The sequence below is a fragment of the Schistocerca piceifrons genome, chromosome 3, assembly GCF_021461385.2.
Source record: "Schistocerca piceifrons isolate TAMUIC-IGC-003096 chromosome 3, iqSchPice1.1, whole genome shotgun sequence".
Classification (NCBI taxonomy): Eukaryota; Metazoa; Arthropoda; class Insecta; order Orthoptera; family Acrididae; genus Schistocerca; species Schistocerca piceifrons.
The window spans coordinates 734,859,666-734,879,339 of NC_060140.1; the positions used below are offsets into that span (position 1 = coordinate 734,859,666).

Below are 19,674 nucleotides of genomic sequence, written 5' to 3' on the forward strand. Positions count from 1 at the left end.
TGTCCGCCGCTCGTGGTCTCGCGGTAGCGTTCTCGCTTCCCGAGCACGAGGTCCCGGGTTCGATTCTCGGCGGGGTCAGGAATTTTTCCTGCCTCGAGATGATTGGGTGTCGTTGTGTCGTCTTCATCATCATCATTAATCCCCATTACGGTCGGAGGAAGGCAATGGCAAACCACCTCCACTAGGACCTTGCCTTGTAAGGCGGCGCGGGTCTCCCGCGTCGCTCCCCTACACTCTGTAAACAAGTATGGTACTCATCATCATCATCATATTCAAGTGTATATTTTGAAATAATTATGTGTCTTATTAATAACATCAGTGTCACTATCAATACTACCAAAATTTGTGTTGCTGACCACAGTGACATTGATGAATATTAAGACTAGTTTCATATACGTAAGGCAGAGTTAATAATGAAAACAGCAACAGCCAAGAGATTTGAAGGAACTGTCACACACATACACATACATACTCTCTCTCCCTCTCTCTCCCTCACACACACACACACACACACGCACACACACACACGCACACACACACACACACACACCACACACACACACTCACACACACACACACACACACACAGAAATAGATAAATGCACTAGTAAATTAAATATGATGTGAGTATAATTCAGTCTCCAGTCTCCGTAATGTATAACAGTGCAAATTCCATTGAAACTAAAAAAAATGTGAAACAAAATACTTTTATTTTATACATAATATCGTCCTTTAATGAATAAAAATAATTATGTTCCAGTCACCTGGACAGCAGGGATTATTATTTTTTATTGGAGTATCATGTACGAACAAGGTGTCTAAAGGTTAAGTTCATAAACTATCACAGAAACTTCTTTCTGACCTCTCTCTTCACATGTTCAATCTATAGAACGACTGTAGACACCTACAAAAGTAGCTTCACGAAGTGATCTGCTTCAGATTAACAGCCAAAAGTCTTTTGCAGTAGGTGGCTGCCTTGTACAGCAGGTATACCACGATGGACGCCATTGCAACAACGAACCCAATCACGTCGAGCAGCAGCAGCTGCCACCAGCTCAGGTCGAGGGCTGCACTGCGCATGTGCGGAGCACCCTTGTGACGTATTACGTACTCGATCCACCAGACGGCAGTGTCCAGGGACCTCTCCTGGTGCTCACGGAATACTGCTGAGAACCGCTTCATGTTTTCTCGATAGCTGTCGTAAAAGAGGACAGATAACCATAGGCTACAAACAGCAAAAGAATAGTGTAAAAACCAGCTAAACGTAGTTGATGAAAAAGTAGATGAATATGAATAAAAACAAAAGTCAGTGTCCACTACGAAAAACTTTATACAGTCGACTTGGAAAACACTGTTTTTAAATATAATAACAAAGAGGGGCAGTAAATTATCACCAAAGACAGTAACTTGTGCGAGGAAAGAAAGTTCACCAACAGAAATTTTCCATTGTAAGTCTAAAGCAAAGACATATCTCGTGCAAGTTAATAGAGAAAACAGCTGTTTTTTTTTTTAAATTGTCTTGCCTAGGCTAAACGAATGAGATAAAATTAAGGCTCACCTTTTGTTGACATAGACATCAATAGGAGAAAGCAACAGTCAAACTAGAGAGGGGAATGGAGTGGCTGTCTGTATGTTCCCTTGATAACATAAATGAAATTTATTATTTCTGTTCCTACCTGTCGTTTTCAAGAACTGTGTGAATGGCTTTCAGAATGGTGTCAGTAGTGACATCTCTGAACAGCAGTTGGTAGCCAATACCAGATTGTACCATCTTAGCCACATTCTGTTGCTGGTCCACTATAAATGGAATTCCTATCAGGGGTACTGCAAAATAACTTGCTTCATTCATGCTCTGAAGTCCTCCCTGGGTAATGAACAGACGAATGTTTGGATGTGCTGGAAAAGCGAAAAGGGAGGTAAGACAAATAGCTTTTACTGTGCTGCACCTACAAGAGTTGGTGCATTGAACAGAAGCTTACCCAAGACGACCTGCTGGGGCAGCCACTTGGCTATCATGACGTTCTCCGGCTGTCCAGGCAGGCTGTCCATCTCCCACTTCCAAAGTACTCGCTGTGGTAACTGCGCAAAAGCTTCCAAGAATGCAATTCGTTTGTGCTCGGGCATTGTACTACCCTTCACATTAGTACCAAGGCTGAAGTAAATCACACCGTTTTTTGCACCATCAAGGAAATCCTGGATATCCTGCAAAATAATTAATCTCGTATTGTATACTCAGTCATTTAAAATAGGGGATGTGCCTTTCAAATCGCCTCACAAATAAGTAAACCGTTTTTGATTAGATACAGTAAATTCTTTCCATCCTTGAATACAATAAATGCTCCATTTATCTTTTTTTGTAAAATAATAAAAACAAATTTTATAACAACAGCAAAATCAATCTCAAATAATTTTCATCGCAGTGTTTTATCCTATAAGTACCAAAGCCAGTAATCTCATCTAGCTCTAAAATACTAGTCGCCACCAATGTGAGAGAGTATCTGCGTAGTTAGGATGTAGTGGATATGAGCCTGTGATAAGGCGCTGATACGAATTAAATAAGTGTTCACTGATACACATGCTTCATAATAACTGAGGGAATTTAAATCACTCTGTAGATGAATAAGTTACATGTAAAATTTTTATTTTCTTACAACTGTCGAACACATGTTATTACATAGTGCCAATATTTTTGTTAAATCTAAGTACTTCTAAGTTATTGGAATTTCAGGCTCAACCCAAAAATTCTGCAATTTTTGCATCACAATACATTCGAAATGGTACTAGTAGATTTAACTTTAATCCCTTATGTAACACACACAAGTACACCTTTTTATAAAAAAAAATTGAGCGTGACAGTTGTTGAGCAAACTTCACAAGGATGAAAATGTGGTAATTTAGACCTTCTCGTCGAATCTGGATGATGAGGTCTTCTTGGGTTATCAGCTGAGTCAAGGTGTCGTTCTGTGGCATCCTACTTGCCGTCTTCAGGTCTGATAACCTGAGAAGGCTTTATCATCAAGAGTGAAAATGTACTGTCAAGCTTCTCTCGCTAATTAAGACTGTCATAGAGCTGTCTACCAGTGATTTCAAAATGAGTACCATGTATTAGTACCACATACATTAATAAAAGTCAGCAAGAGCAATTAACTTGTAGGAACTCCAATTCAAAACTTTTCTATCTCACACAGCGCCACAGTTTAAGAGATTAGGTTCCAGTCTACCTTCAAAAAAGTAATCCATAATTCTAGTTCTCATAAATGTAGAGATCCCACAAACTTATAAAGCTCACGTTTATGTATCATAATTACGCTTTTCTCTGAAACTGCAATCTACATCAAAGAATTGGATGGTTGAGGTTTTGTCAAACTTAAAAATGTGTTAATATGTGAAGAACATTTCATGTGACTCGATAATCCTTTTTCTCTTCTAGGTAGCATCACACTGAATCTGAGAAAAGACATCACTCCACAATGCTGTATTTTAAAAATCTACTTTATTGAACCCTCCTAGTTTTAGGTGTGATCCAGTTTCAAGTGCATCTAGTTTCACATCCAGACTAAAGTCGTTTTCCTCCATGGTTGTTCAATGTAACTAACCACCATTGCGGCAATCTTAAGTGTTTAAAAAAGAGACCTTACATATACAAGGGAAAGCATTACATTCAATACTGCACTAAAAAGTTGCTATGTGTACCTATTTATGTCTAAGAAACTAATTCTTTTTGCACATTCATATAGCTACCAAATATTATGGACTCCTGTAACTGATTAGTCAGCCAACAAGTGAATTAGCTATCATTTAACTCTGCAAAACTTCATTTGTATAGATGAAATTGTGACATTCAGCGTTACATGATTCACATATATCACAGAAATTTTAGTTATAGGTCGTTTCTTACATATAGTTTTGATTAATTATTTAGTAAGTTGCACTCTCTGTGCACTCTGAAAACCTAACAAGCTATATTTTGGAAGGTCTTCAAAGAGATATAAAAATATTGCAATGATTTCCAAAGGGTTTCAGGAACCAAACTCAGTCCTTTTTGAAGAAATAATGCTGCAATTATTTTTATCCACATGGAGGATTTATTCAAGAGAGTATTACCTTTGTTGATATTCTTTAAAGAAGGAATATTTTCAAGTTATTAACGTTCACTGTAATATGTCTCATTCAGGTACTTCTCTTCAGCACCCAGTAAGCATTTTATGTTTAATTTACGTCGTTAAAACTGTGTGTTTATATTTTGAGATTTGGTAAATAATTTCAGTATTCATATCGCATTGTGACTATTTGCTTTTAAAACTTTCTACAAGTACCACATGGTTTGAATCATATGAGTGGAATTATAAATTCAAAAATTGTTCATTTTTAAATCTTTACTTCTATGAGTTTTATTTTTGTAGCTTTGCTAGTCATAGTTGATATGTAAAGTATCCATATCTTAACGGTTGAAATATTTATTGGTTTTTTATGATAATTGGTTCTTCTTCTGTTGTAGTTACATATAATTGTGCTTTCTTCCTTTCTATATCTTCCAGTTTCCTGTATATATAACTGTCTTTAAGATTGGCTTTTGGCTTTGGTCTTCTAGAGCACATGCATTGGTACAGCTGTTACTCAATAAGTTTTCTTTTCATTTACTATTGTAAGCTATGTGCCTTTTAAATTTAATTGTTATGATATACTCTAAGTTTGCTTTCTACAATGACTAAGAACATTTAATAGACTGATCATCATAGCAAGAAATACGATTGTTATTGTCGACTGTAGTTATTGCATGTATAACAGATACATACTTCACTACCTGAACATTAGTCAAGACCGAATTTGTAGCTCCAGGAAAATATAAATATGTAATTGTATTTGCATGGCTAATACTAAAGATTCCATAGCACAGTATTTCATCAACTTTATGTAAGACATCAAATACAAACAAGTGATACACAAAACACTCTCTTGCAGGGAAAAAAAATCTTGCAGATAGTGAGACAGTAGCTGCTAGAATAACAAAGGCAGTGTGAGTTTTGGATATCTGGAAGCAATCTCCACAAAATTTCTAAATGACAACTTCTTATTCAATAACTGTATGTCTTTAGTGTTATCCTACAACTGAAAATTCTACTTTCAGCCAGTGTCTGGTGGTTTAGCTACATCATCAATAAATATTAAGGACATACATACCCTATGGAACAGCTATTACCATTACACAATGCTTTCATGAAACAATGAGAACTGATAATTAACAAGGACTGCTCAAATTCTGATAAATATTGTCAGCATTGTTGAAAGAAATAAGATGAGTGCGATGTTATATGGCTCTTTTCACTACTGTTATACACACCACCTGTACAAATGCTCAAAACACATCTCCTAAAAGTGGTAGAAAAATAAAGCATTCATTACTAAATTTACGAGTATGTAATAGATAGAAATGATTTTCGGGGACTTGGCTTCATGATGTCTATAAACATCCCAGTATTGTACAAAATACTGGTCAAAACAAGTGGAGGAACCTACGACATATTTACAGCAATGCCAAAGTCTGCACTTCAGGCGCTTGAAGGCACCATAGTACAAACACTTTTCGTAGTATAAACGAATATAATCCTCTGCAAAGTTAAAAGAGAAGAGAAAATCATGGGACAGAACGCCTCATTGATTGTACTATTAGACGATACATGCATCCACACATTTGAAAAATAATTTAAATCGAAGATAGTCGTGAAGAGATGTCTCGTAAAGTGATTTAATCACAGTTAACTAAATCTTCTATCCTGATGCAACTGTTGACCCGAAATCAATGAACCAAGAGTAATGGGAACTCATGTCGACTTTAGCAACAACGTTTTCAGTCTTGTTACAAGAGCTACAACAGTAGAAAACGGTACTTCTTGCAACAAGAAAATCAACGTTTGATGGATTTTGTATTTTTAGCTTGAACTCAAAATATTCACGACCCTTCAATCGCGATATTATAATCAATATTCTTAGATTAGGCATTATTTTTTCATAGAGTGACCAAGGACAACGTATTTATTCGTTTCTCCAAGAAATACTTTGCCGTGTGAAATGTTATGTACACAACATTATTGTTGATTTCATACTGCTCGTAACAAGTTCGCGTGCAATATATTATGGACTTAAATCTACCAGAAAAAAACATTTTTCCTTTTCCTTATACCTACTTCCGATCTGTCAGAAATAACCTAATTAATTTTCTCGTCTACACTCTTCAAACATCTATGTAGTATGCATATGTTATTTCAACAACGGCGGATCTAAACAAACGATTTTGTTATTCTTCCTCTGTTATCTCATTCTGTTCTTTGAACCATCTTTCTTTACGGTAACTAAAATGGTTCAGTTTTGAAGTATAGGTCCTTATATCACAGTCTGCCATTGTATCTCTGAAATGAGCGCACTGGTGACATGAAATTTGCTTCCTCACTACTGAAACCGTTTCTCAGTGAGATCCCGCAAAACACATATAATGTGAACAAACAGTGGTTCAGTTGTAGTAGAACATGAACAATATTACATCAGAATCTCAAAACAAGCTAATCAAATGATCTCGTTTTTCTTCCCACTGTTTCCCTTAAATCGTGTACGGTATGACAAAGAATAGTTTGAACTATAATGAAGAGAATTTGCAGTTATTTGTGAGATATTGTGAGAACAGCAGCTACTAAAATCAATACAATTCTCAGGTAGCACTCTATTAAAACACCACTTGAGGTTAAATGTGCGTTGTTTTATTGGGGAAAAATTCTGGAATAGCATACCGTTTCATAGGGTCTTCTTCACAGATATGATTACCAAAATTTGTAGGCAAGGTTTCAAGTAGAGCTTATAACCCTACCACTACTATTGGAATTTAATATGCTTTTACCTAAATAACAGAAACGCTGTCTCTATGTTCCCACGTATAACCCTCATACTAAAATTTAGTTTAGTTTCTAAATAAAGTACACTGTGGGAGGATAGTCCTGTTTATAGGAAAAGCTAATCAATAGAGTTACCCTTTTTACAGGATTTGACCGTGTGTTGTGTCTAATGAATAAGTAAATCAGACTATTCACTTCTTTTCCTAAGAACTTACCCACCGGTTTGATAGAAACGCGGTATGAATAATATTACACTGAATCTAGGACAACTCAGTTCAAAGTCCATTTAGTGGTTTAAAACATGTACTGACGGCCAGAAGCCTATCCAGGCAATTAAACAATGAAGTATTGGAAAAGCAGAAGTATGAATTGTGCCCACTTTCTTGCTACTGTCTAATTTGGCTCTTCACATAAATATTACTCCTCTCAAACAATGCTCGACTACACCCTTATACATTGCGCTTGCAAAAGAGAAAAAAGCCCTGTAGATAACTTCAAGGAAGCTAAAAAAATTGACCAGGGGACCTTCAGAAAAGCACTTTCCATAATCAACAAACTTAAATACTAAAATACTTAGATACTAAAGCGCACACTTTTTATACTGAATATTTAACTTGAAGAAATCCTCTTTCTTACTGGAATTTACTTTCAAAAGATATTACTCTTTGAAGTAATTTTGTATAGTTATTTAACAGATTCTAATAACTTGGCTTCACTTTGATTGAATTTTACGTAAGCAAACTTTTACTATAACATTTTGCAATAGTTGAGAAAGCTTTGTTATTATTTACACAAAAACAATTTAAATGGTAACTCTTTATATTAACTTGGCACTTCAAAAGTCTGTAAAACAGGATACTCGGATTAATCAAACACCAGGAAGAAACTCTATATAGGTGTATGGTTAGGATGAAATAACAGGATGAACCAGTTCCTTTAAAGTTCAAGAATGATTATTAAAACACGGTTTAAATTAATGGTTCACGTTGTACAAAAGTAAAAATACAAAAAAAAATCTTATCTGGTGGCTGTAGGCTTGGGTGTGGCGAACAATTATGACGGCTACACTACCCATAGTATGGCCTGCAATGATCTTGCTGTATGGGCTCAATTTCTCTTCTTGGCGTTGTTCGATTTTACATACAGTAGCTCAACAACTCGCAGCTATCCCGTAAGCCATTTGCAGTCTTCGTCCGTGGCATTTTTGTGCAAATTTGCAGGCAAAGTTTCTCCTGCTCCACAGAGGTGTTGCCTCAATCACTGCTGCTTACAGACTGTGTGGCTTACTTTCCGCGCTTGCTCTCGGTAGCGCGCCAATTTGCCCTTGGCACCTTTTCGACTTTCCAGAACCACTTCCATTTCAAATACAAGCATACTGGCTTTTACATAACGCCTATTTCTTACATTTTTCCTAGGCGTGACCAGTTCTTAAATTGTCAAATTTACCTCAACATTAACAATTTATACACACAAATATTTTTAATGCGAAATGTCATCAGAAAATTACTAACCGTAATAAACAATTTACATAGTATTTTACATACATTACTCACATACAATGCGAAGAACTTCAAACTCCAGTGTAGCACACTTTACTTTACATCTACAGAAAATATAGTACCAATATGTGAAAATTTTAAAGCAAAAAAATTATAAAAATTTAAATTCACCATAAACAAGTAATGTTATAGGCTGTGTTGTTTGTTACGAGTTTCTTAAGCCAGGACGTGATCGCTAAAGAGACTCTGAACCAACTGTAGCATCTGTGATATCTGGAAATGACTCATCTGGTGGTACTGCGAAACCAGATTAAGGAAATATACAAATAAAATAGTGATATCTTCCACGTCAGTACCATATGAAGGACATAAAGATATTAGGGAAAGATTTTTGGGAGACTCATAGTTGGTGGCTATTCAGAAATACAATTGGTGACTGAAAGGGAGTGATGAGGTGAGGAATTTTGCGAGTACACTATGTACTGCATGGTGAGTTTCCTTCCCAAGGCACCATTTGGGAGATCAGAGCGTACCTATACGCCACAGTTAGTAAGAATGATTTGTACTGGAAAGAATAGTCAATTGTATGAGTGTTGAGTAGCTCCTCAATTTAGACCGCAGTACCCACAGTGTCATACAACCAGTTGTTGTTGTTGTCTTCAGTCCTGAGACTGGTTTGATGCTCCTCTCCATGCTACTCTATCCTGTGTAAGCTACTTCATTTCCCAGTACTTATTGCAACCTACATCCTTCTGAATCTGCTTAGTGTATTCATCTCATGGTCTCCCTCTACGATTTTTACCCTCCACGCTGCCCTCCAATGCTAAATTTGTGATCCCTTGATGCCTCAGAACACGTCCTACCAACCAATCCCTTCTTCTAGTCAAGTTGTGCCACAAACTCCTCTTCACCCCAATTATATTCAATACCTCCTCATTAGTTACGTGACCTACCCATCTAATCTTCAACATTCTTCTGTAACACCACATTTCGAAAGCTTCTATTCTCTTCTTGTCCAAACTTTTTATCGTCCATGTTTCACTTCCATACATGGCTACACTCCATACAAATACTTTCAGAAACGACTTCCTGACACTTAAATCTATACTCGATGTTAACAAATTTCTCTTCTTCAAAAACACTTTCCTTGCTATTGCCAGTCTACATTTTATATCCTCTCTACTTCGACCATCATCAGTTATTTTGCTCCCCAAATAGCAAAACTCCTTTACTACTTTACATGTCTCATTTCCTAATCTAATTCCCTCAGCATCACCCAACATAATTCGACTACATTCCATTATCCTCGTTTTGCTTTTGTTGATGTTCATCTTATATCCCCCTTTCAAGACACTGTCCATTCCGTTTAACTGCTCTTCCAAGTCCTGTGCTGTCTGACAAAATTACAACGTCATCGGCGAACCTCAACGTCTTTATTTCTTCTCCATGGATTTTAATACCTACACCGAATTTTTCTTTCGTTTCCTTTACTGTTTGCCCAATATACAGATTGAATAACATCGGGGACAGGTTACAACCCTGTCTCACTCCCTTCCCAACCGCTGCTTCCCTTTCATGTCCCTCGACTCTTATAACTGCCATCTGGTTTCTGTACAAATTGTAAATAGACTTTCGCTCCCTGTATTTTACCCCTGCCACATTTAGAATTTGAAAGAGAGTATTCCAGTCAACATTGTCAAAAGCTTTCTCTAAGTCCACAAATCCTAGAAATGTAGGTTTGTCTTTCCTTAATCTATTTTCTAAGATAAGTCGTAGGGTCATTATTGCCTCACGTGCTCTAACATTTCTGCGAAATCGAAACTGATCTTCGCCGAGGTCGGCTTCTACCAGTTTTTCCATTCGTCTGTAAAGAATTCGCGTTAGTATTTTGCAGCTGTGACTTATTAAACTGATAGTTCGGTAATTTTCACATCTGCCAACACCTGATTTCTTTGGGATTGGAATTATTCTATTCTTCTTGAAGTCTGAGGGTACTTCGCCTGTCACATACATCTTGCTCACCAGATGGTAGAGTTTTGTCAGGACTGGCTCTCCCAAGGCCGTCAGTAGTTCCAACAGAATGTTGTCTACTCCCGGGGCCTTGTTTCGACTCAGGTCTTTCAGTGCTCTGTCAAACTCTTCACGCAGTATCGTATCTCCCATTTCATCTTCATCTACATCCTCTTCCATTTCCGTCATTTTGTCTTCAAGTACATCACCCTTGTATAGACCCTCTATATACTCCTTCCACCTTTCCGCTTTGCCTTTTTTGCATACAACTGGGTTTCCATCAATGGTCTTGATATTCATGCAAGTGGTTCTCCTTTCTCCAAAGATCTCTTTAATTTTCCTGTAGGCTGTGTCTATCTTACCCCTAGTGAAATAAGTCTCACACATCCTTACATTTGTCCTCCAACCATCCCTGCTTAGCCATTTTGCACTTCCTGTCAATCTCATTTTTGAGACGTTTGCATTCCCTTTGACCTGCTTCATTTACTGCATTTTTATATTTTCTCCTTTCATCAATTAAATTCAATATTTCTTCTGTTATCCAAGGAATTCTACTAGCCCCCGTCTTTTTATCTAGTTGATCCTCTGCTGCCTTCACTACTTCATCCCTCAGAGTTACCCATTCTTCTTCTACTGTATTTCTTTCCCTCATTCCTGTCAATTGTTCCCTTATGCTCTCCCTCAAACTCTGTACAACCTCTGGCTTAGTCAGTTTATCTAGGTCCCATCTCCTTAAATTTCCACCTTTTTGCCGTTTCTTCAGTTTTAATCTACAGTTCATAACCAATAGATTGTGGTCAGAGTCCACATCTGCCCCTGGAAATGTCTTACAATTTAAAACCTGGTTCCTAAATCTCTGTCTTACCATTATATAATCTATCTGATACCTTTTAGTATCTCCGGGATTCTTCCATGTGTACAACCTTCTTTTATGATTCTTGAACTGTTAGCTATGATTAAGTTATGCTCTATGTAAAATTCTACTAGATGGCTTCCTCTTTCATTTCTCGCCCCCAATCCATATTCACCCACTATATTTCCTTCTCTCCCTTTTCCTACTCTCGAATTCGAGTCACCCATGACTATTAAATTTTCGTCTCCCTTCACTACCGGAATAATTTCTTTTATCTCATCATGCATTTCATCAATTTCTTCATCATCTGCAGAGCTAGTTGGCTTATAAACTTGTACTACTGTAGTAGGCGTGGGCTTAGTGTCTATCTTGACCACAACAATGCGTTCACTATGCTGTTGGTAGTAGCTTACTCGCACTCCTATTTTTTTATTCATTATTAAACCTACTCCTGCATTACCCCTATTTGATTTTGTATTTATAACCCTGTATTCACCTGACCAGAAGTCTTGTTCCTCCTGCCAACGAACTTCACTAATTCCCACTATATCTAACTTTAACTTTTCCATTTCCCTTTTTAAATTTTCTAACCTACCTGCCCGATTAAGGGATCTGTCATTCCACGCTACGATCCGTAGAATGCCAGTTTTCTTTCTCTTGATAACAACGTCCTCTTGAGTAGTCCCCGCCCGGAGATCCGAATGGGGGTCTATTTTACCTCCGGAATATTTTACCCAAGAGGACACCATCATCATTTAACCATACAGTAAAGCTGGATGCCCTCATGAAAAATTACGGCCTGCTTTCAGCCGTTCGCAGTACCAGCATAGCAAGGCCGTTTTGGTTAGTGTTGCAAGGCCGGATCAGTCAATCATCCAGACTGTTGCCCCTGCAACTACTGAAAAGGCTGCTGCCCCTCTTCAGGAACCACACGTTTGTCTGGCCTCTCAACAGATACCCCTCCGTTGTGGTTGCACCTACGGTACGGCCATCTGTATCGCTGAGACACGCAAGCCTCCCCACCAACGGCAAGATCCATGGTTCGTGGGGTAGGCATACAACCAGTTATTTATTGGTTTTCTTCAGCTCTTCTGTTCATCGTGTTGGAAAGAAAAACATTGACACGTCACTGTGTTTGTTTTGACCAACTAAAGCAGTAGTAAAGGAGTAGCAGAAGTACTGAACTGGGTTTCCAAATGTTCTTTTACAAAGGAAATACTACAAATTTTGACACAGCACAATTAGCGCATCATTAGAAAAATAAGTGCTGTAGATATTAATGGCGATGACGCTGAGAAACAAAAGAGATCATTTAACTGAACAGGTCCCCCAAAGTCCAATGGATTCCCTGCCAGAGTCTATACAGGATCTGCAGTTGACTTCGACCCCTTTTTGACCATAATATACCGTAGATCTCTCTGAATCTGTGCCCATTATTTGCTCACACCTGCCTACAAGAAGAATAGCAGAAATGATTCACAAAATTGCCATGTAATGTCATTGACATCCAGCACTTGTAGGATCTTAGAACAACTTATGAGCCCAAATGTAATGAAATATCTCGAACAGAATCACCTCTTCCAACTCCAACCAGCATGAATTTGGAACGACCCAGTCATACGAAACCAAACTAACGTTCTTCACACAGGACGTCCCGAAACACGTGGGTCAAGGCAAAAACGTAGACACAATTTGTCTAGTCTTCCGTCAAAGCATTTGATTCAGTGAAATACGGACGATTATTAACTAAGTCCAATTATACGAGGTTTTTGATTGGGTTAATGATTTCTTTGCTATCGACAGATGCAGATCTAATTCAACATATACCTCAGGGACATGTATTGCTATGCTTGCTGTTAATGCTGTACGTTAATGACATGATCGACAATATTGATAGCATTCCCAGACTTCTTGCAGATGATGCTGTTACGTATAGTGACCCACTATCTGAGAATAAGTTGCACAGTTATTGAGTAACAGATTAATAATATTTCAAAGTAGTGCAAAGATTGGAAACGAAACTTGCTTCAGATATTCGGAAGCGTAAAACTGTGTACATCACAAAATGCTAGCACGTTATAGTCCATGAGTACTATGGCAATGAAGTACAGTTCGAATCAGAAAAATCTGTATGTAACAATTTGTGGGGATATGAAATGGAAAGATATCGTAGGCCTAGTCGTAGACAAGCAGGTGTCTAACTTCGGTTCATTAGTACCATACTGTGTAAATGCATTCACTCTACAGAGGAGATCGCTTAAAAAATACAAGGCGCGCTGAAAAATTCGTTGAATGGTCCCACAGGCTAACATCAGCGTCAGTTAGAGAAATGTCAACAGGCGCTTCCTATGGCGAAAACTGCCGAAGTGAAGCAATGGTGCACCCTGCCACCAAATTAACGGAGTCAATATGAAAACTTGTGTCACTGCAAAATGGAGCAACCCGTTGGCACGAAATTTTGCTTCAACTTAGTGAACACTGTGACGTAGACTCATGGGATGTCAGTGCAAGTGTACGAAGTTGAAGCAGTAACTAGGAAGTGTGTATTGCGTGATTTAAACTCTTTAGAGTCGGAAAGAGAGGCTTCATGGATGAGCCACTTTTGGGTCAACTGTCAACAAGAACAGTGCCAGACAACGTCGAAAGAGTGAAACGGATGCTTGCGGAGGGTCGGCGACTGAGAATGACAACAGAAGAGTCGAACATAAGCAGAGACGGTGTAAGAGGTATTGTTCAGAAATATTAAAAAAAGGCGGAAGATCGGTGCCCGATTTGTACCGCACACGCTGACAGACGAGAAGGAGCAAACACGGATGGAAACGGCTGGACATGTCATCGACATGTCTGGCCAGTATCATCACGTTTTGAAAACCATCATTACAGGATATGAGACCTGGTGCTACCAACACGATCCAGAGACCCACGGACCGTCAGTGGTATGATGTTCATCATCTTTCGCGAACCAAAGAAAAGTCGGCTGGCAAAATCCAAGCTTCCGTCGATGATGATCGCCTTTTCCTACAGGAAGGGCTTCATCTCTCAGGAATTACTACCCGAGGATCAAATTGTCAACATGGAAGTTTATGACTGAGTTTTGAAACGGCTGCTGCAACGCATCCGGCGGATTCGGCCACAACTGTACCTGAGTGGACGGTGGAATTTCGTCGGCGATAACGCCTCCTTGCCTTTCAGATTTGGCGCCGAGAGACTTCTTTTTGTTTCACTTTAATTTGACGCTGGTAGGCACAGACTTCGAAGACGTTGCAGACATCCAACAACGCGTGGCCGCAGCGATTTGAGCGATTCCACAACAAGCGTTTGCCAACGCCTTAAAAAAAACGATATCAGAGGTGTTGTAGCTAATGGTGATTACCTGAAAGAACAAAACGCCGAACAAGCCTCAAAAGGCCCAACAGTATCGACCGACTGCAGCGTCATTTTCAGCCAACAGGTGTCACTGGGTGCGGTTATGGAGGACATGTGGTCAGCTCTCCACTCTCCCGTTCGTTGTCAATTTTTGTGACCGAAGCCGCTTGTGACGGTACGTCACATAAGTATTGACATTTTTAGCGGTTGTAAATCGTAGTTTACGTATTTTATGAATATAATTAGTGTAAAACATATAGTTAATGTTCTTGAAACAACTGATATGCACCGATAGCACCTTTATTTAATGTCTATGAAAATAAAAAAGGATCGAAACAGACGCGATTGTACGGCCGAGGAGGAAGGACGTATTTTGTGGGAGACACACTGTTTTGTTTCGCTATACGGAAGGCAGCCATTGAGCGGCTACACATATTTTATGTAAGTTATTCATATTCATTGGCAAAACAAACTTGTTATTATTATTACAAAATGAATTTTTTTGTAATAGTTGTAACCTCAAATGCTCTCAGTGGCTATTTTTAATAAGCATTTTTTCAGTAATTTACGCTGCGAGAAGCTCATCTTCCTATGCAGCCTCTGGGCGGCCATTACGCGCCGAACTATTAATTTGTTTATCAAAGTGTTAACAGTAAATGTAAATGCGAGAGATTTCGTTGTACGAACCTTTTAAAATTGCAACAGATAATTAATTTACGTTAAAGTTCATGCTTTTAAATTATACAGATTGACGTCACAAGTGGCGATCAACAACGTGGGGGCCCAAACTTTATGTACCAATATTAAACACAGAAATGACTGAGATATGTTTGTCCGTCTAGAAAACTATATTCAAAAGAAAATTTTTTATGTATATAATTATATGTATATGAAATTAATAATACCATATATGTAATCTATTTCCATGTACCAAAAATCAAAACTTGTACGAGATCCAACCAGTGAAGATAAATGGACATGAAGCTGATTACATGCGTACCATTGTCTCGACTGAGATAAATACAACACCAAGCAACAATAACTAATAAAGGTAAGGGTGTATATGCATGCGCTTCTGGGCTGGAAACTAAAGGAAGAAAGGATCCGGGGGCCATGCACTGTGTTTATCTTCTTGAGCTAAAATTTGTCAAAAGTGTTTACGCAATTTGTTTTAACGTCAGTGGATAGTGAAACAGATTCATTTACTACTACTGAACAAAAATCAGTGTTAGAATTCTGAGACAGTGATTAGTGTTCTGGATTTGAGGTCACACAATCAGCTGTCTGAATCAAATAAATGCTAGTGAATTTGATTGCCAAAGTAATATTTTTGCAGAAGTAAAATTTTTCACAGTGCAACGGAAATATAACGAGTACGAAAGTGTAACTGTTAGTTTCAGTAGTAATAGTAGCAGGTAGCTTCTTTGCTTTACTTGATTTCAGTGTTTTGTATGTGCTTTGTGTAGTTAGTATATTTCGTGTCTGTGTCATTTTGGGGGGAAAATAGATTCTGTGTGTACTCATGTCTTACCAGTCAGGATTAATACTAGTCTAAATGGTGAAGACACGCAAGGACAAACGGTTAGAGGGGAAAGATCTGTCAGGCTATGAAACAGACGAAAATATATAAGAGTGTCCAGTGAGGAACACACCCACAATGACGGGTTCTCAACTTCCAAAACCGGAAGCTGAGCAACCTGAAACGGACAAAATATTAGGATCTGATCAGGATCAAGCTCAACTGAGCAAAGAAATACACTCGACTACTGGCACAGGGAAGGACGATGCTACTGCATCGACAGCAAATGTTGTACAAGTACATGCACCAACGACCAATTTTCTAACGGTGCTGATGGCACAATTAGACATGAGAGACAAGCAACGGGAGCAGGCATTAATTAACGAAGTGAAGGACATTTTAGTGGAAGAACGTCTCGAACGTCAATAAAAAGAGAGACAGGAACGCCTTGAACGGTTGAACAACGTGACAGCGTTGGTGTCATAGTTGTCGCAACAACACACAGTACGGAAATGTGCCGATAAATGTATGCCGAGTGAAAAAAGCTGACTGCGAGATAGTGCAACCGTAACGCCAGTCAATTGTTCAGGCGTTGTCGTCGCGAACGGAGAGGTAGCGCTACCAACTGTAGCGCAAGTAAAGCACGAAGAATCACTATTAAAACACAGGCAGTTCCAGACGTTTAATGATGAGGAAAAGAATGTACATCCGGTAATATTTATAAAAAGTTCCCGGAATGTACTCCCAGCATCATGGACTGAGCACCAAAAGGTTCAGTTTGTGATCTCTTTCATCACAGGTGACGCGAGATCAGGGGAATACAAACAACGGACAAGCGAACGGTAAAGGAAAAAACCAATCCAATAATAGCCACCGTAAGAACGGGTATTCAAAGAGTGACGCATATTCGCAATGGGAAAACTTCTCTAAGAAAGGAAACACTATGAATAGCGTGCCCACTGTGGATGGTCACTGGCACAGCACTGGATACAATACGTACCAGCATGGCCACTCAAACCCGTCTTCGCCAAAAAGAGGTGGAGAAAACTACAATCGAAAGAGACGAGGCGAAGGGGGAGGAAATTCCAACTTCGGCAATAAAAATATGAGAACTAACAATGAGCAATGGCAACGGGCAGGGCCAGCAAACTGGCAGGCACATCAAAACATGCCGTCAGGTCATGTGCCTGTTAATCACATCAATGTCATCCCGATGCCACCGCCTCCACCTCAGCCTCCGAACAATCAGTCACACGTGCACGCACCGCAGTGCACCTCACAAATTGTGACTGATAATGTTCGAATAACCGATGTGTCTGATCACGTGTCGGCAGGGTTCGACAGGCCGTCAAACTCTGGCCGACCTCTGTAGGCCCTTCCCAGACGGTCGGCAAGATGAAAGAGGGGGGCAGACAGAATGTGGGGGTGAATATGCTCCGCTACAATGACGGATGCGATATGAAAGATGAACTGACAGTTGATCCGCGACCTGCGGACCAACAAGAAATGGAATGTGTGCAGGCTGCCTTTGTGGCAAAGATAAATGGGGTCGAAGTAATAATATGCCGGCCGCGGTGGCCGTGCGGTTCTAGGCGCTCCAGTCCGGAGCCGCGCTGCTGCTGCGGTCGCAGGTTCGAATCCTGCCTCGGGCATGGGTGTGTGTGTGTGTTGTCCTTAGGTTAGTTAGGTTTAAGTAGTTCTAAGTTCTAGGGGACTGATGACCACAGCAGTTGAGTGACATAGTGCTCAGAGCCATTTGAACCATTTGAAGTAATAATAATATTGGATACAGGGGCGAGTGCTTCTTGTATTGATGAGTAGTTATTCAAGTGCGTGGATCGTGTGAAAAAGTTACCGAGCCTGCCAGTAGAAAACTGTAGGATAGTAGGTGCCCTACGGGGCAGGGTGCAGCTAATAAAGAATCAGGTGCAGGCAGAGATTGCCCTGGAAAACGAAGCCATGCTGTGCTCAATCCTGGTGGTCAAAAATCTCACAGTGCCTTGCATACTGGGCCTTGACGCTCTTAGGGAATTGAAGGCAAAAATTGACCTCTCCCGAGCCAGATGCACCTTAACTTATCTAAACCGAAAAACTGATGTGGCATTAATGAGGACTCCGGGCGCGTATGTGAACTACTGCCGGAATGTCCGGGTAACTTTACAGGATCCTGACGCATTGAATCACAACAACTGTGTTGTAAATCAAGGCAGCAGCGAACCGGAACCCGGTTGGGAACGGCAAAATGCTATTATTAAGCAACGTATTGAATCAAAAGTAGCCGAATCTTCGTACCTGAGCCTGTCACAGCAATCTGATTTGAGTCAAGTGCTGAACCAATTTGTACAGGTGTTTTCAGAAAAACCGGGGATAATGAAAGAGCATGTGTTCGACATGCAAGTAAAACCTCATCAGACTTTCTGCCGTGTCTCCTATTCAATACCGTGGTCGAAAAGACAAACCGTGGGGAGAGAAATTCAGAGAATGCTGTGGTGGCAAATAATAGAACCGTCAACATCACCATATAGTAGCCCTCTGCTAGCGGTTACAAAAACAGACGGCAGCGTTCGGCTGGTGCTGGACGCACGGGATATTAATAATTTAATAATACCTGTTCGGACCCGGCCGGAAAATATAGAGGAACAAATTCAGAAATTTCAAGGTGTTAAGTACTTAACAAGCCCGGATTTAAAAAGTTCGTACTGGCAGGTGCCGTTAACGCCAAATTCAAGAAAATATACCGTCTTTATATTCGCCGGTAGAAACTATCAATTTCGAGTTTACCGTTTGGGCTGAATATAAGTGCGTGCGTGTTCATTGCAGCTCTGGACACCATGTTAGGACCTGACCTTCTTGAAAGGGTAACGGTGTATGTCGATGATATTCTCATCGCCACAGAAACCTGGTCTGAGCACATCGAGATTTTGTACCGTGTGCTAGCAAGATATGCAGCCGTCGGGGTTACTGCCAACCTCGAAAAGTCAAAATTTGGCAGGCAAGAAATAAAGTTCTTAGGACATATTATTTCTCTGGTGGGGATTCTACCTAACCCAAAGAAGCTGAAAGCGATAGAGGAGATGCCGTACCCCAAGACGAAAAAGCAATTAAAAGCGTTCCTTGGAATGGCCTCCTTTTTTAGGCGGTTTTTACCGGCGCAGTTGCTAAACAGTGAGGACTTACTAGGTCTGCTTAGAAAGAATCGGCCATGGAATTTTACGGAAGAATGCAAGAGAGCCTACGACCAAATTAAAGCGGCATTAGTGAATGCAGGAATCCTACACCATCCTGACATGTCACGAGATTTCTATCTAGCAACAGACACATCTTTTTGCGGGCTGGGATGTTGTTTATTCCAAGTAGGCAACAATGGCCCGCAAACAGAAGTAAAGATAATAGGATTTGCCAGCCGAGTGTTAAATTCATGTGAACGGTCCTATTCTGCAACTGAATTAGAGGCGCTTGCAGTAATCTGGGCCTTGAAGAAATTTCACTACTATGTATATGGCAAAAGAGTCATAATCTTTTGCGACCACCAGGCGCTCAGCT

The 19,674-nt window shown here is 39.7% G+C and overlaps 1 protein-coding gene across 1 annotated transcript in view; it reads right to left on the reverse strand.

Moving 5' to 3' along the window:
- Window positions 1-918: 918 nt before the first annotated feature.
- The window catches only part of LOC124789019 (UDP-glycosyltransferase UGT5-like), a 28,174-nt gene continuing 9,418 nt past the window's right edge, over window positions 919-19,674 (reverse strand). The window contains exons 2-4 of the mRNA XM_047256306.1: window positions 1,980-2,193; window positions 1,677-1,896; window positions 919-1,225 (exon numbers count right to left, since the gene is read on the reverse strand). Coding sequence (XP_047112262.1) covers window positions 919-1,225; window positions 1,677-1,896; window positions 1,980-2,193 — 741 coding nt within the window. The remainder of the gene's footprint in view (window positions 1,226-1,676; window positions 1,897-1,979; window positions 2,194-19,674) is intronic.